At 43.6% G+C, this 19,668-nt stretch overlaps 1 protein-coding gene across 1 annotated transcript in view; it reads right to left on the bottom strand.

The window, feature by feature from the left end:
• The window catches only part of rcan3 (regulator of calcineurin 3), a 32,442-nt gene extending 13,034 nt beyond the window's left edge, over window positions 1-19,408 (bottom strand). Inside the window, exon 1 of the mRNA XM_080783870.1 lies at window positions 19,136-19,408. Coding sequence (XP_080639996.1) covers window positions 19,136-19,222 — 87 coding nt within the window. The 5' untranslated portion in view covers window positions 19,223-19,408. The remainder of the gene's footprint in view (window positions 1-19,135) is intronic.
• Between the last annotated feature and the right edge of the window lie 260 nt (window positions 19,409-19,668).

Raw genomic sequence — 19,668 nt, 5'->3', positions numbered from 1 at the left:
TATTTCTTTCTTGCTATAGAATTTTGACAAGGATGCTAACTAAAAGTGGAACCTCTAGTTCAAAATACTCAGGGCCTTATCTTACACCTGGCGCTAAATGGCACAAAGCGCAGCGCAAGTATCATTGATACTGTAGTTTACAATGGATGCAGTTGTCATATTCACCGCTAGCCCTAGATTATTAGGTTGATATGTCAAGATATCGCAGATGTCTCTTGGACATGAGGATGTATTAGGCTACAAGAGGAAGTTGTGACTCTGACTACCACCCCATTTCCAATTCCAAGTGATCTTTTGGTGAACAGAGAGCTTTTGTTTCCCCTGCGTCTCCTGACATCATTATTCATTCTGCTCCTGTAATTGGTGCTTTCACTTTGTGCACAAAAAATTGCTGGTCTCCTCCAAATTACAAAATCTGTAATTTCATTAGCAATATGCAGGCGCAACTAGCTCTTAAAGAACTAGCTCTTGAAGGTAATTCGAGGCGACTCTGATTGGTCTACTCTAATTTATGTTATGCCCAATGCCCAAAACAAACACGGTACGCCTTGCTTTACACCAAGAAAACTTGCTGTTTAACATCACAATTGTAGCTGGACACATCCCCAACGCATTCGCACCATGTGCCATATATCGTCTAAATAAGGCCTGCAACTGTGTAGCTGAACCTTCAATGAAGAAACAGGCTGTTGTTAAAATAATAAAAAATAAATAAATCATCTGTGGTCAAACTCTGAGCCTTCAGCTTTGATATTTTATACTGTTTGATCAAAAATAATTCCATCAGGTCCCCCAATGGATCACCTTGTAAGAGCACATCTAGGCTATACCATATAAATAATGCTATAATCCTTCCTGCAGCTGTCCCAGGTTTGAATCCAAGGCTCTTTCCTACATGTCATCCCCCTCTCTCTCTCCTGCCTTCACTGTCTCTGACTCAGAATTATATGCAGAACCAAAACAATTGAAAACAGGTGTACCGGCACGGTGTTCTGTAGATCAGGGGTTTTCAACTGGTGGTCCGTGGTTCAAAGGTATTGCATGTGGTCCCTGACCATTTTTTTAAGGGGCGCTAGCCCCTCCTATATCCAGCTTTTGGTGTGTGTGTGTGTGTGTGTGTGTGTGTGTGTGTGCACAAACTTTGTCCACAAACATTAAATTCCCATTGACAATTAATGGACAATTTTATGTCATATAGTGTCTGAGCAAATAGACATCTATTTTATGAACAGCATACACAGCCAAGTAGAAAATACACAAAAGCAGCTTGCTTGATTAAACACTTTTTTACTTTAAGGTATAACTGGAAGGCAGCATAGGCTATACAATGATGCAATATTACTACTACTACTACTACAACTACCTTACTACTACTACTACTACCTTACTACTACTTTTTTTTTGGGGAGGCCCCTGGAGGCTCGAGGCCCGTTTCAATTGAAACGATTGAAACATATATAATGCCGTCACTGCATAGGGTTAAGGTATAAAGGTTAAGAGAACAGAATAAAGGGCCTTTCAAATGGGAAGCGAGGAACGCACATGTTGTTGCCGAATCAACGACAGGTCTGCTACAGGTCTGCTCAAGAGGGGCGCGACAACGCAAGCGTAAAAAAAAAGCTAAACGGAATCTGAAAGCAGAGATGGACCTTGAGTGATACTGTAGAATGGTGCTAAAATGTGCATGACTGATAAGGCAGTGGCTCTTGTGTCACCTTTATGTAACGCCATAGGGTGCATCTCAATGAGCAGAAGGTACACCCATCCTTTATACTACGTTCCACTGTCCCACAGTCGTACAGCTGAGCTATAGCCTGGAAGACGAGATCAAATTATAACAGCAACACTATGTTGCATCAATCTCCATCATTCCTCAGATCACAGCACAAAAGGTTGAGAGAGAGTGACAGAGAACAGAGACAGAAATGGGAAATAATACTGTGGGAATCCACAGTCCCCGAAGGAGGTACAAAACGAGAGTTTGCTTAAGAATGAGAGAGCGAGATGACATATTGAGTTGACTGAGAGAATCAGGTATGCTGACAAAGGTTTGAGTTATACTTTGTTTACACTTGGTTGCTTATGAGCTTGTAGATGGCCTATTTTCAGTGCACGACACTGGCACACAACCAAGTATAAATCAGGCTTAATAGACACAGAAAGTGACACAGCACAATACAATGCAATGTGGAAGGATGCCGAGCTAGCGAGTGAGCTGGAGCCACCCTGGTCGCACAGGGGGCTGTTGCGGTCATCTTTCAGCAGATTGCCTGTTGGGTAATGAGGCAGTTATTTTCCTGTCGGTAATGGAAAAGCTGTCATCACTGTGGTGACGGGACATTGCTGCCACTGACTGTGACTCACAATCAGGCAGGGAGAACGACAGCCAAAGTGTCAGCTATTTATCGGGATGTACAATCGTCTGAACAAAAGATCAATCAGTTTAGGGTTTCTAGTGTGCAGACTTGTAAGGTCGCAGGCTTTAATCTACTATATAGAGTGGTGGTTTTGAAGACGTTACAGCTGTGGACGTCACATGCGTGATCTTCGGTAAAAGGAGTAAACATCATTTTTGCATTTTGTTTTTCGCATCACGGAAAGGGAAACGACAGAGCTGGGTTGAAAATGGTTGGGTTGATTGGCCAGTAGTCGCACACCCACCCAGCTGGGTTGAAGACACAGAGGTAACGCCACTGACGTATCACAGCCAGAAAGCAGAGGCGTACTCCGCATACTATGACTTGGCCACCTGAACTCTTGAGCACTGCATCTGCACAAAATTGTGGGCGTGGAATTATCTCAAATGTAATAATGGATACATACTTGAATTGCAGTGATTGCAAAGACCACATGACACATGCACTTTTCAGTGTTTTTGTTTTGAAGGAGGGACATGCTGACCTGGGACAACTCCTGAACGGCCGGTCCAGTCCAGGCCGAACCACGCCGGCTGGTTTAGAAAATAAAAGAAAAAAAATAGACTTGACAAAGAAATTACTTTTTTAAATAGGCCTATATAATTCTGTCTCACGCCTTTCACAGGCTGAATTAGAGGTCAAATCACTGTCACCTTTCATCGGTTAGTATTTGGGTCCGCGTCGCCGGAGGTCAAAAATCTTTTTGGGCGCGTGGCCGAAGGGCTTCTCCAACTCCATCACCCAGGCTGAATTATAGAGGCCCAACCTGAACCTGAACACATACACCCAAAGGGTGTATGTGTTACCACATATGTTCATGCTGTTGTGGATAAGCACAACATGCTTTGCTAGTACCACCACCAAACAGTAGTTATATAAAAAAAATAAGAAGACAACAGCTTCTAAATAAGAGACATAATTTTATGCTCAAGCATATGCTGGTGTTTATCATTGCTGAACCACGAGTAACAAATGCATCAAGATTGAGAAGTTCAATTCAAGGAAAACAGAGTAAAGCATAAATCCTATGATAATGTTACTGTGCATCACTCTGTGACAGAGGCATTGCTGCGCCTTCCACACAGCGCTCACGTAGTGTTGCACAGTGTGATGTTCTGCATAAGTATCATCATCTGTCAAATAAAGAGAGGATTAAAGTTTGTTTATAGTTAACACAAAGGGCTCAGTGATGATTAGCAGAGCAGAGTTCCCAATGTGCTTTGTTCATTAACAAAGCTGCTTAAAGACTGACAGATGCACATCCTGTGTGTAGGATGTGTAGTGGGATAGTGACAGGGACAAGATTTCAAACTTGCTAAAGTTTACAAGAAAGGGAGCAAATTATAGACCCCGGCAACTACCGCCCTATTTCTATACTTATAGCTCCATCTCGAAGGTGATGGAAAAAATAGTATATATTATAGTATACATCCCACTCCACTGACACATGCCTCCTCTATTTGAGCGACCACATCAATGCTGTGGATGCTGGCAAATACTGCAGCATGGTCATGCTGGACCTCCAAAAGGCTGTTGACACTGTAAACCACTCCATACTGATCAATAAGCTAAACTCACTTGGTTTTGATAGCACATCAGTGAGCTGGATGCAATCCTACCTGGAGGGGAGAGAACAGATGGTGGAGGTGAACGGAACACCCCCCCCCCCCCCCCTCCCCCCAGTGAGCTGTGTTCCACAAGGATGCATACTAGGGCCTTTACTGTTCCTAATCGACATGACATCAGCTTATGACTGCAACTTCCTGTTCGATAGGCTAGAATGGCTTAGGGTACCCTAATGTACCCATGTACCTGTCTAAATACTTCCTTAATGTCAACTTAAAGTCCACATCACTCAAGAGCACCTATGGACGGCTGCAACTGCAATACAAAACTGGCCCAGAGTCTCCCTCCCACCCCACCCATTTTTCCCATACTGTACATGTTTTTCCTTTCTTTATATGATGATTTCCTGTGTTTTCATAGAAGTGTATATTTGTACATCTTTAATTGTTAAGATTAATTGAAAATGGTGGACCATGATGTAAACAAGTATTGTGCTTTTCATGGTTTCGTCCACAAAGTAGCAGTTTTTGTATTGACACATTCTACATACTGTGATTATTTTTTTCAATCAATCAAATCAATCAATCAAAAAAACTGCATGTGTGCAAGCAATGCATCCACACACGTGCCCATATACTGTACTGTGTCTGTGTCGCTCTGCATGACACTCTGAGCTCACAAACCTCCCTGAAGCAGGTCCTAAAGATATGCCGTTATTAAACATATTATATGAACATAAAGATACAAGGAAATAAAGAACATAATACAATACGGTACACATGATCCTGCATTGCTGACATTGTGAAAACCTACAGGAATGGCTGGGGAGGAGTTTGTTCACTAACAAGGGTAGATTTGTTGTAACAGCGAGAGATGTTGAATGTGTACGATTGAACGTCGGTCTGCTTCAGGGATTCCCAAACTGTGGTGCGTGCACCCCCTGTGGTGCGCAAGCTTCTTCTAGGCCGGGGGGTGCTAATGGAGGTGCTATGGTGTTCTTTAAAATATATGAACATTTTATGCCAATATGCATATGCATGTGCATATGTGTGGATATATAGGCAATATTATGTCTCATATATAGCTTATTCCTTATACTTATGTATACTGTATATGTCCACATATATGCCACATACAGTATATGGATAATACTACCGGTATATGTACATATATGTAGAGAGTCTAGAGACACATGCAGGCGGCCAATTTCGAATAATATGTCACATAGTGTATATGATAACCATATGTTGCATATAAAAATTATATGTTCATATATTTAATTTCCATGCGTGTGTGTGTGTGTGTGTGTGTGTGGGGGGGGGGGTGCATCAGCTAGGTCGGGAGGTAACAGGCGGTGCACAGCCAAAAAGGTTTGGGAAGCGCTGCATGATTAGATCATGGCGTTATGTGATTGGAGGGTGTATGACTTCTGTGCCTGCCTGAATTACCACAATGCTCTGTGCTCCATTTATTGGTTGAGTTGGAGCGCCATGCAAAAGAAACGAAAAGGTATTCTCAGCAAATATGTATTCCAGTTTCACTGTGATGCTCCATTAATACACAAACACCTCAAAAATGTCTACTCTCGTTCATCTCAGTGTCAAACACGCACGCACGTACACACACACACACACACACACACACACACACACACACTGTCAAAGTTGAAAGTGAACATGCCACATCAGCGGAAATACGCTGACACCTCATAACAGTCTCTTGATCATTGAGATCGAAGTTAAATGAGGCAAACACAGTACAAAGATGCACACGTCACACACACGCGCACACACACACACACACACACACACACACACACACACACACACACACACACACACACACACACACACACACACACACACACACACACACACACACTCATCTAAATAAAAGCCTGTAGATTAGTGCTGTGAATGTGATCTCACACCACAAGGGGGGTAAACTGGGACAGTAGCAAGTGAGGCAGAGGCACTGAAATGCTTCTGCAGCTCTCTCCCATTGGCTAATACAGACGGTTGCATAATAGGGTACTATCATCAGCGCTAGTCGGCGAGGCATGGATGTTTTCACTATCTATAACATTTCTAGTGGTATCAAACATATACAGTCACGGTAACTATATACAGTATCAGTCTAGCCAATATATAGGTCATTATTATTTGACTATCTTGTCGACATCGGTATTTGCAGTTATGCAGCTGATGTATCCGGATTTTTAACCACTTTCTGTCCCTATACCTTAGTTTGGGCATGTAATTCTTGGTGAAAATAGCTGATCTACAGTGTATAATAATTGTTTTTAACTTGTTCCTTGTTTACTTGTTTTTTACTTCAATAATATACATTCTAGTTAAATGTTCTCAAATAGAAACATTAAGTAAATCTTAGTTTTTCACATTGATTAGAAAATGTTCCACTTTTTGATCAGTGTTTGGACTCTCCAAAGTCTGTACTCTACAGAGATCTGCATCAGAGTGTGAAAAAGGGTTTTCGGAATGAAACCAAAATGTTATTTTTCACTGCAGTTACTCCCCTTTATGAAAACCCCATGTCCATAACCAATAAGCTTGATGATGAATTACCCCTTTTTAATAATAATAATAATATCTCAAAGTTACATACAGTAGCGCTTTTCTGAGTACCCAAAGACGCTTTACATGGGGGGCAGAGGTACATTATAGCAAAAAATAAAAAACAACTTTATTAGAAAAGAAATAAACACTAAAAGCTAAGCTATAAAAACATTAAAAACTGTGAAAAAGAGTTAGCTAGGGAAAGCAAAATTGAAGAGGTGAGTTTTGAGGGCGGTTTTGAAGATTTGGACGGTGGAGGCATCTCTGAGTGTTTTGGGGAGTGCATTCCACAGGGTTGGAGCAGCAAAGGCAAAAGCTCTGTTGCCCCACGCCTGGCCCACTTTTGGCAATTTAGATCAAATTTAAAAGATTATCCAAACCCTAATGTCTAATGTTGTGGCGGGGGATCTGGGTGAAAAATCAACAAACTAGGCCACAGAGCCTCAGGCCAGGTTAGGAACAGTTCTACACCAAAAATAGAACATGTAGAAATAATTATGAAAATCCATCTCTTTAAGTGTGTAGACCATTGTTTTTAATTACCATCATCCCTAAAGGGCCTAATATAGCCATCTGACTGAAGAGAGGCCAAAGAAGAGAGAAATAATATGATGATGATGATGATGATGATGATGAAAAAAGGCATATCATCATACTTTGCTGTGGCTCTATTTTCATGGTTTCTATACTTTCTATATTTCCATAGGGCAAGGACCGGGTGTCTCCCTCAGCCAGCTGCCAGCTCAGGTGTGGCTGGTCTCAATCAGCCCAGCTGCTCCACAATCACCATCAACAGAGGCTGCCAATATAAGCTGCTGAGAACCGGCGCCCAACGCTTGGACGTTGTTGACTACTGTGGTTAGTGTAATCGGCAGTTTAGAACAGTAGTCTGTGCTTTAGAGAGTTTTCAATACTGTAGATCTGTGTTTTTCGTGCTAACCTTGTTCCTCTGTTGTGTTCCAGGCTCCCTCCTCAACCCAGTGTCTCCCAGCTCCACCGCTCCTTCCACCCTCTCCCCGGAGTTCCAAAACCCTCTCACCACTTCCAGGATTCCCCTCACACTCCCCACAGAACTCACCATACAGTACGTAACGTCTTCTGAATACATTTCCTTTGGTTGCTCATACTCCTATCTCAGTGTCTTTGCCTTTGGGGACCCTGGCACATTTGGAACACCCTAGTGAAGCTTTTTGATGATTTTTCTGCACTGTAAATCTTCAATGTATTTTTTTGTTTTTTGTTCAGTTTTACAACTTTACATCAACTCCTTTCCCATGGGTTTTGGATTAGCTAAGTCTATTTTGTGTACAAAACACTGACAGTGATAAACCTTGATAGGAAAAACGCCTCGTAAGCGGTATTGAATGACACAAACATGTTTTTATTCAGACTTTATAGATCAATTGTGTCATCCCTATCAAGGCTTTAGCTATAGTTGTAACCAGTGGTAATGAGGAACCAGTGGTTCTCAACCTGGGGGTCGGGACCACAAGGGGCCCCCCACGTGACTTTGGTGGGGTCTCCGGCCAGATGACAGTGAAGAGACAATTTAATACCTAAAAAAAACCAGAAAATTATAATAACTAAAAGAAAAGATCATTGCTGCATCAAAAGTAGGACAAACTGTGTGTGTGTGTGTGTGTGTGTGTGTGTGTGTGTGTGTGTGTGTTTGTGTGCTTCTACACAGTGACATTTAAATTAATTTATATCTGAGATGTAACCAACATTTGTACACTCTAGGATTTTACAGTGTATGCAAATGTGTGTCATATTGTGGGAGTGCGTGCAGTGATCCAAAGTTCTAATCTTTACTAAAGAGGCAGCCTCATGATCATCCTGACTAGTGTTCATTAGAGATGCTTTCTTCACCAGCAGCCATAACTATTAACCCAGCAGCAAACACTTAAGCATGATTTAAAATAAAACCAACAACCACAAAAAACTTTATCTTGTAATGACGGCTTATGGCTATGGCCATTTTTAGCCCAAGGAGTGTTTTTCGTGCAAAACTATGCTTGCAATTGATTCAGAATCATAACCCCTAGTTTGAAATATCACATGCTACTTAAAGCATAATTCGAATTTGAAATGTTTGCCTTATATAGGTTTTCAATGGTACCCCAACGTTCAACCCCTGAATTTACCATCCAAAATGTATATTATAATAATACATTTTTTATGTTATTTGGATGACCCTAAGGATCATAAAAAACCTTGAACGATTACCATTGTGATTTATTTTGGTCAAATCTTAGATTGACTGGCCTAAGAGCCAAATATTGTACTTTTACTCCACTACAATTATTTAAAAACGTTACCAGTTACTTTGTATTTGATTATTATTACAAAACACACTTCAACCCTATATATTTCGACCAATTGAAAATAGCAGATCCGCAAGCTCACTTGTAGATTTTCTAAAGATCTTTTTATATATTTGATCCTGTGCACAATGAGTACTTTTACTTTTGGTTACTTTAAGTATATTTTTATACCAATACATTTTGAATTCCGGACTTTTATGTGACAGTATATTTCTACATTGCGGTATTGATACTTTTACTTGAGTAATACATGTGAGTACTCTTCCCACCACTGTAAATAGCTGTGTCTCAGCGAGGCTGCATGAGCACCGCGAGGCGGGGTGTGACTGGGCCGCGAGGCGGGGTGTGACTGGGCCGCGATGCGGGGTGTGACTGGGCCGCGAGGCGGGGTGTGACTGGGCCGCGATGCGGGGTGTGACTGGGCTGCGATGCGGGGTGTGACTGGGCCGCGATGCGGGGTGTGACTGGGCCGCGATGCGGGGTGTGACTGGGCCGCGATGCGGGGTGTGACTGGGCCGCGATGCGGGGTGTGACTGGGCCGCGATGCGGGGTGTGACTGGGCCGCGATGCGGGGTGTGACTGGGCCGCGATGCGGGGTGTGACTGGGCCGCGATGCGGGGTGTGACTGGGCCGCGAGGCGGGGTGTGACTGGGCCGCGAGGCGGGGTGTGACTGGGCCGCGAGGCGGGGTGTGACTGGGCCGCGAGGCGGGGTGTGACTGGGCCGCGAGGCGGGGTGTGACTGGGCCGCGAGGCGGGGTGTGACTGGGCCGCTATGCGGGGTGTGACTGGGCCGCGAGGCGGGGTGTGACTGGGCCAAGTGTTATTACGGTGTGCAATCGATAGGGGACAGGAGAACGCTATCGATGAGGGCTGACGTGGCGACGGCACGCTAGACTGGCACTCCCTCAGGGGACAGTCTGTCCATGGCTCTGAGATTGAAAACAGTTTACAGCACACAAGGACACATTAATCCTATTACCACCAATCTAGCTGTTATGTTTTTTTGTTTTTTTTGTTTTTTGAGCACATTGTGTCCGTTTCCACGCCCAAACCCGATCCAAAAAATATAGTATACATTTAATTTGTTCTGATCCCTCCAGGATATTTATTTTTGCCAATCAATTAATACAGCAATCAGTACACAGCCGTAACAATGAAACGCAGATAGTTTGACTCCTCCCAGTCCCAGATATTTATGTTTTTTAATTGTGATAAATTCCAGTAAGACACCTCAGGACGTACACGCATCCGCCTGGGTGACAGCAGACTACTGGGCGAGCGCTGGTGCTTTGGAATGGGGGGTCAGATCAACATATCTGCCTGGGTGACAGCAGACTGCTCGGCGAGCAGCCGGCACTTTGGTATTGTAAGATCTTAATTTTCGGGCCTGTTGAGAACTCTAGTTTTCACTGGTTGCCGGGCGCAGCTACACTAATCATTTTGAGCAGGCCCGTCTAGGGTTTAAATGGACAGGTATCAGTCAAAAGGGAGGAAGGATGGATGGGGAAGGATCAACATATGGAATGTCAGAACAGGTCAGCTCCATATATGGAGATCTAAGGGTTTGAGGTTTTAGGTCAGATAGAGTTGCTGGCCAATATTGATGATATATGGGCTTAATAATGATAACATCAGGGATCTTCATCCCTGATGATGTCACGTGATGTCACGTGCTCTCTCACCCCAACCAACCAACACACTGACAGGAAATGCACGAAATGCACGATTCCGGCATAGTTAACTTAAAAATTACAATTGCATTACTGTCTGATCTGTTCAAAATGTTTAACCTTATATTTGTATCCGTATCTACTGATACAGTATTATGCTTTTTGCTTAGGTTCACAGATACAAACAAACAAAACACACACACACACACACACACACACACACACACACACACTTCTTCAGAGGCAAATATTGTACTTTTACTCCAGTACAATTATTTCAAAACATTACTAGTTATTATTACAAAACACACAACTTCAGCCCTATATATATTTCGGCCAATTGAAAATAGCAGCTCTACAAGCTCACATGCATCCACACACACACACACACACACGCACGCACACACACACACACACACACACACACACACACACACACACACACACACACACACACACACACACACACACACACACACACACACACACACACACACATTTTAACTATTTAGGTCCACACAGAGGAAATTGCATACAAGGACATAAATAGTTCATGCATGTACAGCAAAGTTACATCCACAAAATCAAGGAATAGGTCCTCAGTCACAATACAACAAGCATGTCACCCAGTAGTGTAGGCAAGTTCGAATCCCCCCCCCCCCCCCCCCCAACAACCAGTCTGCGGGTATGTCTCAGGCTGGACCACTAGAGGAAACAATTTCCCAGTTCACTCCTGCATTGCCGCCCGGTGTCATATCATTCTCCATAGTGTGGCTGATCCCATAGGCCCAAAATCCAATCCACCCACTGTTGTTCTGACAGCAGACGGACACACCGCTAGAAGGCCAGGTCCAATGCATCTCTTCCCGGTAGCTGCTCATGGGAAGGGCCACCAGGCAGCACCGTCTGTTGGTATTCTCCATCGGTGAGAAGTGCCTTGTTGTATGCAAGCTTGCGATGTGTTGAAGCACACAGTCCACAAATGCATCTTAAATCAGCACCCACTACATTAACGGTGGTAGTTACAACGGAGCAGTTTAACGTCACTCTCACACACACACACACACACACACACACACACACACACGCACGCACGCACGCACGCACGCACGCACACACACACACACACTTGCACAATTGCAGTCACAGTGTTACATAAGGTAGTTGAGAGATGCTTCACCAGCAACTCTCACCTTACAGCATATGGAGAGATGGTCTCTCGTTCTCTTTCTCTCTGAAACACTCTCTCCCAGCTACTTCTCTCCCCCGTCTCCATCCCCCTCTCTCTCTTCATCTATCTCTCTCTACCCTCTCTCTCTCTCTCCCTCTTGTGGCATTTTGTGTCACCTTGGTGGTTATGCAGCATCCAGCTCCATTGATGATCAAGCATTATAGGATTTATTCAGTGGAGAAGTAGGACCTGAACTAGATGCAGGGTTTAGCTATAGAACGACTACAACATTCTACTTCATAAGCTATAGAAACACTTTGTGTTTTGCACAGAGATCTATAAAGAGGGTATAGTGTAATGCTGCCTGTCCTCCCAACAATGTTCCTAAACCATGTCCCTAATGAGTTTTGACATTAAGGGCAAAATAGGGGTCAATATGCCTGCAGACTTCATGGAACAAATGTATTTCATGTTGCTAGGTAACAGTATCTTATTGAACGTTCTGTTTGGGGACTGTGTAAGTCATTTTTAGCAACATACAGTAAGCCTTCCATGACTCCGTCAACATTCCATTGCACAGCCTTTTTCCTTTGACTCTAATCTTATCACATCATAGTCCCAGTTGCCATGGGCACATGTCGTAACCAGACACCCCAGCCCAGGAGACTGTCCTTTGTTCTACGTCACCCTAACGGACATGGCTCTAACCTTTAGGTGACACCCGAGCCCTGGCACTTCTCTAAGGTTTCAGGCCAATGTGAGTTGCCCATCCCCACCTGCCTTGTGCCCAGACTTGGGGGGAGGAGGCACACCTGAGACCGATGCTCTGGTCCCCTCGCCCGCTCAACCCTGGCAGGACGCAGCTCTGGTTTCCAACCTGCACAGAACATGATACTGTCACCATCTCAATCCTCCCTGGCCTGTCCCCATCCCTCTCCTCTCTCCTTCACTCTAACGAATGGTGAGAGTTTGTCATGACATTAACTTTGTAGGCTAGTAGCGGATCATATTAAAAGTGAGGTATATGAGTTATGTGTGCTGAACAAGGTCTGAGAACTCGGACTGTTCTAAATGAATGGTGAAGAGAGACACTGATAATTGTACTGTACAGTGAGACTGACCTAATGTGGTGCTCTATGATTTCTTGTGAAAGAAATATATACAGTTTTCATAATCGAAACCTCACCTTAAACTGTGCGATCAAATCGGTATCAGCCAATACATACTGGAAGATCAGTGAACCTCAGTCACTTTAATATCCCCAATCAAAAATATACTATTATTATTAATGAGAATGATCAAATATCTAATAATAATTTTACCTGTATTATCAACATTATCAGTCATCCTATTGACGATGGCCATCTTGCTAGCAAGGTGCTAACTAGGTGCAACTTCCCATTCATCCAAAACGAAAAGTCCTATCTTGTATTAAACAACGTCAAGCTCACCCACATTGGAGCTGTAGAGAAAGATTGAATTATCCCCTTTCAATCTGTAGTTTTTGTTTAATAAATATCCACCGTAGACATGTTATGAGCTACTTCCTGTCAAGAAATTCCGTGCAGGTTTTTATTTCCCCTAAGTGTCAGAATTCGGGAGTGCTCGTAGGATATCACTCAACAGACCAGCGTACCACCTGTTTTGAATTTGCACATAATGCAGGAGGTTGCTTTACAAGTGCTTCCAAACTCCAATACTTAGGAAAAGAATCACCTGCAAGGAATTTCTTGACAGGAAGTAGCTCATAACTTGTCTATGGTGGATCTTTATGAAACAAAAACTTTACAGATTGAAAAAGGATAGCTTTCCATAGAGCTGCAATTGCAGTTGGTGAGTTTGACGTTGTTTAATATAATTAGATAGGACCTTTCTGTTTGGGTCAATGGGAAGTTGCACCTTGCTGGCAAGATGGCCACGGTCTGAATATCGTCAATGACTTGTGTAGATAGACTAGTCCCAGTAGAGTATTGCTGCCAGTATAATAACATAGTTAAACAGAAAGATAAATGGCTAAATGGTTTAATAGTTGTTGCTTGATACAAGTTGCTGGCTGCTGTTTAAGTTGTTTGGCCAGGGGCCACTGTGCTTATAGATGAGGGTGATGAATTGAAAAGCATTGATTTTCATCCATTGCAGGTTGGTAATCTAATATCTAACTATAAATGCACCAAGTCTCTGTGTGTGTATGTACATCTGTAATCCATGTAACTCGAGAACCGTTCGCCCCACCAACTTCACATTCGACACACGCACCACCACAGGGGGTGCAGTGCCCGGTGTCGAGTCGGTCGGACCCACGTCCAGAACTGCCCCAAAAAGGCCTTTGCCCGGGCTCTGGACAGGGCCCCTGCCCAGTGTCCATATATGGAGCTGGCCTGTTCTGACATCATTCTGACGTCTGCATAGACTCCATATTTGGGCATGCCTCCATATATGGGCATAAAAGGGACACAGACATAATATCTGGGTGGGGCATCCATTTCCAACTTGCATCGTTCCAAGTAGGCTAGGCCAGTGCCCAACGGGCACCGCTCTAGTTAAGTAAATGCAAGGAATCTCTGTACTGTACATAATCCACGTACGGTTATTAAAAAAAAGAAACTATATAATCGATCATATTTCACTATATTGAATGTGGTACAGGGCAACGCTAATAATGCTAACCTAGCATTGGTATTGGCAGCTCTGGTGTCTAGCAGTTGATAAAGGGTTTAGGCTCAAGACAAATTGCAAAAGAAATCACCCTTGACCATTTTGAATGAAAAACATGTCAAGTAAAACTGAAAAGGTGTAACAGAGGTGATGGGGAGAAAAGACAACCAAAAGGTAGCATGTACACATCTACTGTAGCTAGCTCTTCAACAAAGAAACATCTTGAGTGTTAATAGAAGTCTCTGGGTGTAAATATTTACCCAAATTGACCTGCCCATAATTTGATCCATTTCAAAGTCAAATTAACTCAGAAGTTAAATTAACACTAAGGATTTTACTGTGCAGCTGGATCATATAAACATGGTTATAGACTTATAGTGCATCACAATCTGAGAACCCATCTGCAAATAAAGGAGAAACAGCGCCTTCTTTCCTTAGTCAACAGTCAGTCATAAGTGCATCATAAAGGAAGAAAGAAAGCGACACAAACAGATCTCTGTTTATGTTACACTGCACTGTAAATAACCGATTGCTCATGAAATCCAGCTTACTTCTCCAAATCCAGCATGACTCCATCACAAGCCTGGAAACAAAAACTCTGTGAAACCAGTGACAGACAGACAGACAGACAGACAGACATAGAGAGATGACATGTTGATGGAAACTCTCAGCAAATAGGTGTGTGTTTGCTGACAGGGGTGACCGTGTGTCTGTCTGTTGGCCTGCTGACTCAATGTTGTGGTTGTGGTGCATATGACTGTGTCAGTGTTACTACTACTGCTTTCTTTGTGTGGGGGAGGGCGGACCTAAACAGAAATATAGCTTAGAGTAACATTTTATAGCAGGTCTGAAGTCTCTAAGGATCATATTGTGAAAAAACATTTCAGCACAGACCTTTTTCATGGCAGCAATATTGCCGTGAAATAATAGGATAATCACCTGTGTTACCAATGATGCTAATTAAGGTTCCATTCAGGGTGCTGCTGCTGTGTGCGGTGCATGTTTTTGTCTCACTGGAAAGATTGGACAGACATTAGCCCTAATTATTAGTATTAGTAGTATTGTGTGTGTGTGTGTGTGTGTGTGTGTGTGTGTGTGTGTGTGTGTGTGTGTGTGTGTGTGTGTGTGTGTGTGTGTGTGTTTGTGCGTGCGTGACTATAGATGCAGCAGCATGCTTGAACATGCATGAGTCATGCTTCTTGTTCTATTGATGTGCTATGATGACCTTCACTGTGTGTCCTGTGGGTGCAGTTGAATGCTGATGCTGGTAAATAATGACAATGTTACCACATACAACCTCGGCATCCACCCTCACTCATTCAATCCTGCAAGCAACTGATGTGATGTGTGCTGTTGTGCTGTACCACATCCCATGCTCATTCCGTGTTCTCACAACAAGAAAAGGGCCCTGCCATAGTAGAGCAAATTTGGAAAGAAACTCTTCAAGTCTCGCACTGTTGCAAGAACAACCTCTCTGGTCTACTTATAATGACTCTGTTTCACTCACAATAATCTGAGCCCTAACATTTAGTATCCAATACTGTACATAACCCCTTTATTGTTATATCTAATGTTATCAGTAATGGTAATGTAATATGGTTAGTGGGTACCGCACTAACTAACAATGGGTATGGCCTGTACTCTAACAGGTTATTCTATTAGTCAGTCAGTCACCCACTCGTGTATATGCATCCATTCCATCATTTATTCATCTTTCCCATGTAAGCATCCTCCATACCCTAATATTTCCCAAGTCACATCTATAAATAGCAGCAGCCCTCATACCATGACACAAAATACTCTCTGCCATCTCCAGAACCCCAGATACGAAGACAAAAATCTCAAGTCCCAGACGGTTTCAGCCAGGTCTTGTTGAAAGATTAAAAAAAGAAAAGAAAAAAAAACTAGCAAAGCAGTGTTGTAGAGAGAAGCTGAAACAGAGGCCGCTCCCCATGTTCACTGCCTTAATCTGTCCTCCCCCATCGCTTTCTGTTTGCCAGAAACCAGGATTAGTGCTTTCCGTTGTGCCATCCCAAAGACAGTCCTTGGCCTGCTCTCTTTAATTGTGCACAAAAGCCTCTTCCCCTGTTGTGTGAATTGGGAAGAAAGTGCCCGATAAGCACAGCTTGACAGAGGTGTACAATTGAGACTGATCCATGACCAGAACCAACTGGCGACGGCTCTGACAAGCCTTTAAGAGAAGTGATGGTTTGGCTGGAATCACTCACAATGACCATCCAGTGCTTGTAGATTACCTGCCGAACAGGCTCCCCTGATATAGTAAATGTGTATATATACCGTCACTGTAACAAGAAAATATTTCATATTTATGGCCCAGGCATCTAGGCTCCAATCTAGCCCGACAGTGTGTCGTGGGTACGAGTCCCGATCCCGACGACCTTTGCTGCGTGTCACTCCCCATCTCTCACTCCCTATTCCTGTATATCTACTGTATAGGTACAGTATATATATAATTATGACTCTACTACTCTAGTACTAGTTATTGCATGACAATCTGTTGGGGACTGTGCACAGCCACCATCTCCCATCTTGCAAGAGTTTGTTGTGTCAGATTTACGGTAGCTTGACAGCTAATTTTCACAGCCACAGTCCCAAGGCAGACTTACAGATGATGAAAGCCATCACATAATTACAGGAGCTGCTGCAGGGTGACAGATTGGTGTCTCTCACCTTGGCTGGTCTGCAGTGGTTGGAGATCGTAACAACACTCTGTGTAACACTGCGTGTGGCTTTTCCACTGAGTCAGACCTTAAACACAGCAGAGAAACTGGCATGCAGACTAGAAGGGGTGTGCGTGCATGCCTGTGTGCATGTGTGTGTGTTCTGCACTCTACACACATCAGGGCATACGTGTAGTGTGTGAAAGATAGGGGTAATGATTGCAGGACATATTGAAAATGCAATCACTTTTAAATACAAGCAGTTGAGCTCTCACTCACATGCAAGCAAAACATGCTATTGCAAATGTTACTTTGAGGAAAAAAAACAAGACATAGGGCTCCATTTTCGTCACCGCTAAACCCCTTATCCCTAAACTTTTACTATTTTGACAAACATTTTAATAGTTCAACTAGCCAATCTACATTGACACATTGTGAGCTTGTAGACTGGCCATTTTAACTATTCAAAAATGTTTTGCAAAATAGTAAAAAAAAAAAGGCAAAGAAGTTTAGGGATAAGGGCTTTAGCGGTGACGAAAATGGAGCCCATAGTCCCCTAGCTAAGGTGAGAATCCTGGGTAATAAAAAGAGATATTGCAGTGCTCAGAAGGGGTAAGGTAGGCCTGGACAATATGGACAACTATCCTATATAATAACTAAAGTGGGTAAAGGCAAATAATAGAGCAGCTTAATTCCATTTGCAAGGTCCAAACTGACACACAGACAGTCACAAGCAGTGTGTGTGTGTGTGTGTGTGTGTGTGTGTGTGTGTGTGTGTGTGTGTGTGTGTGTGTGTGTGTGTGTGTGTGTGTGTGTGTGTGTGTGTGCGTGCATATGCGTTTGCCTGCATATGCATTTTCCTGCTGAAATAGTGGTCAGACCACTGAGCTGCTAGAGGGCAGGCCTAATATATCCCTTCCTTCATCTCTGATGATGAGCCACAACAGACAAACCTCTATAGGTGAAAGAAAATATTCTGTGATGCACATGCACACACACACACAGACACAGACACACACACACAGACACACACACACACACACACACACACACACACACACACACACACACACACACACACACACACACACACACTGTACAGTATGTGTGCCATGTGGGGTGACAATGCCAAAGGCAGGGCTCAATTTAAGAGCAACATGCTCAATGCTTATAGTAGGCTTGGGCTATACCTACTGGTGAGTGACTGACAGTTACCAATTACGTATCTTAGCTCACCTGCAATGCTGGTGTTGGGGCGAGGACCAAGGAGACAACAGACAGAACAGTAAAGAGGAGAGAAGATGGGTCTGCTATAGGCTATACTGCATCTAAAATCTCCTCTAATATTTTGCACCATTGTGTGCTTGGCATGACAAATCTAATTCAACACACCCTCCCATTCACCAATGCCCCTTTATCCACCACCCTCAGCAACTTGAACAATAACACCTGAAAATAATGACATATAACCTACAGGACTGCACTGCATAGTCAAAACTACCGCTAACCCACCACTTTACGGCATTCATTGTATTTCTTTGCATAAACCTGTGTGTGTGTGTGTGTGTGTGTGTGTGTATGTGTGTGTGTGTGTGTGTGTGTGTGTGTGTGTGTGTGTGTGTGTGTGTGTGTGTGTGTGTGTGTGAGAGAGAGAGCGCGCGCGCGTGCGCGTAATAGCTGTAGGCCTACACTGTATATAGGCTAGAATCATGGGTGGACACTGGACAGAATGATAAGATATGTATTTATAGATATGAAGGCTAAACAGCAGTATCTACAGAGATATAGCCTATACTGTTTAGTCAATTCAAATGGAGGGCATCGTGCTTGCACATGCTGGACATGCATGCTGATGAGCTGCGGCTCCCATTGATAAAATCCTGCATTCAACGTCACCAAGACAAGACATGCATTGCACTTCTGAAGGGAAGTGCGGTCCAGATAAAACGACCAGCTAGCAGTCCCGACCGCCGAGCAGATCTGCTGCACTGACTATTCGCACCGCAGACGAGAATGGAAGACGTCATCATAGCCTATACTTGGAGAGCGTGTGTATTTTGAGTGGAAACTGTACCTGCATTTTGTCGGATGTAAACACCTCCAAGTCTACGTCGCAGGCGATGATGGTCACCATCTCCAATTTCATATTTATCGATGGCATACCCTTGCGTTGCTGGGGGGGGGGGAATATAAAAGGGAAAAAAGGGGGGTAAAAAATGATGCTTTCTCTTCTCTCTGGTAGGTTGCGGAGAAACAGTCAACTCGGTTTTTTTGTCGCGGGATATAAGTCCAAAAGACTCAGGTTTCTCAGTGCTGAGTATTGATGGTGAGTTGATGTGTCCTCACCGAGTGCTGCCTGCTAGTGATGCTGCTGCTGCAGCGACCTCTCTCTCGCTCTCTCTCTCTCTCTCTCTCTCTCTCTCTCTGTGTCTCTCCAACGGTCTCTCTCTCTCTCTGATCCGCGACGTAACGCAAGCGCACCAAAGGGCTGGAGGCAGCGCACACAACCCCACCGTGCGCTGGCTCCATGCATCCACATTGACGTCATTCATCGTTCTTTTACGCCACTCTTTGTGCTTTGCGAACCATGCACGGGGCACTGCAGAT

This window comes from Protomyctophum bolini (assembly GCF_963924005.1).
Source record: "Protomyctophum bolini genome assembly, chromosome: 15".
NCBI classification, from domain to species: Eukaryota; Metazoa; Chordata; class Actinopteri; order Myctophiformes; family Myctophidae; genus Protomyctophum; species Protomyctophum bolini.
This window is presented reverse-complemented; position numbering and strand designations above follow the sequence as displayed.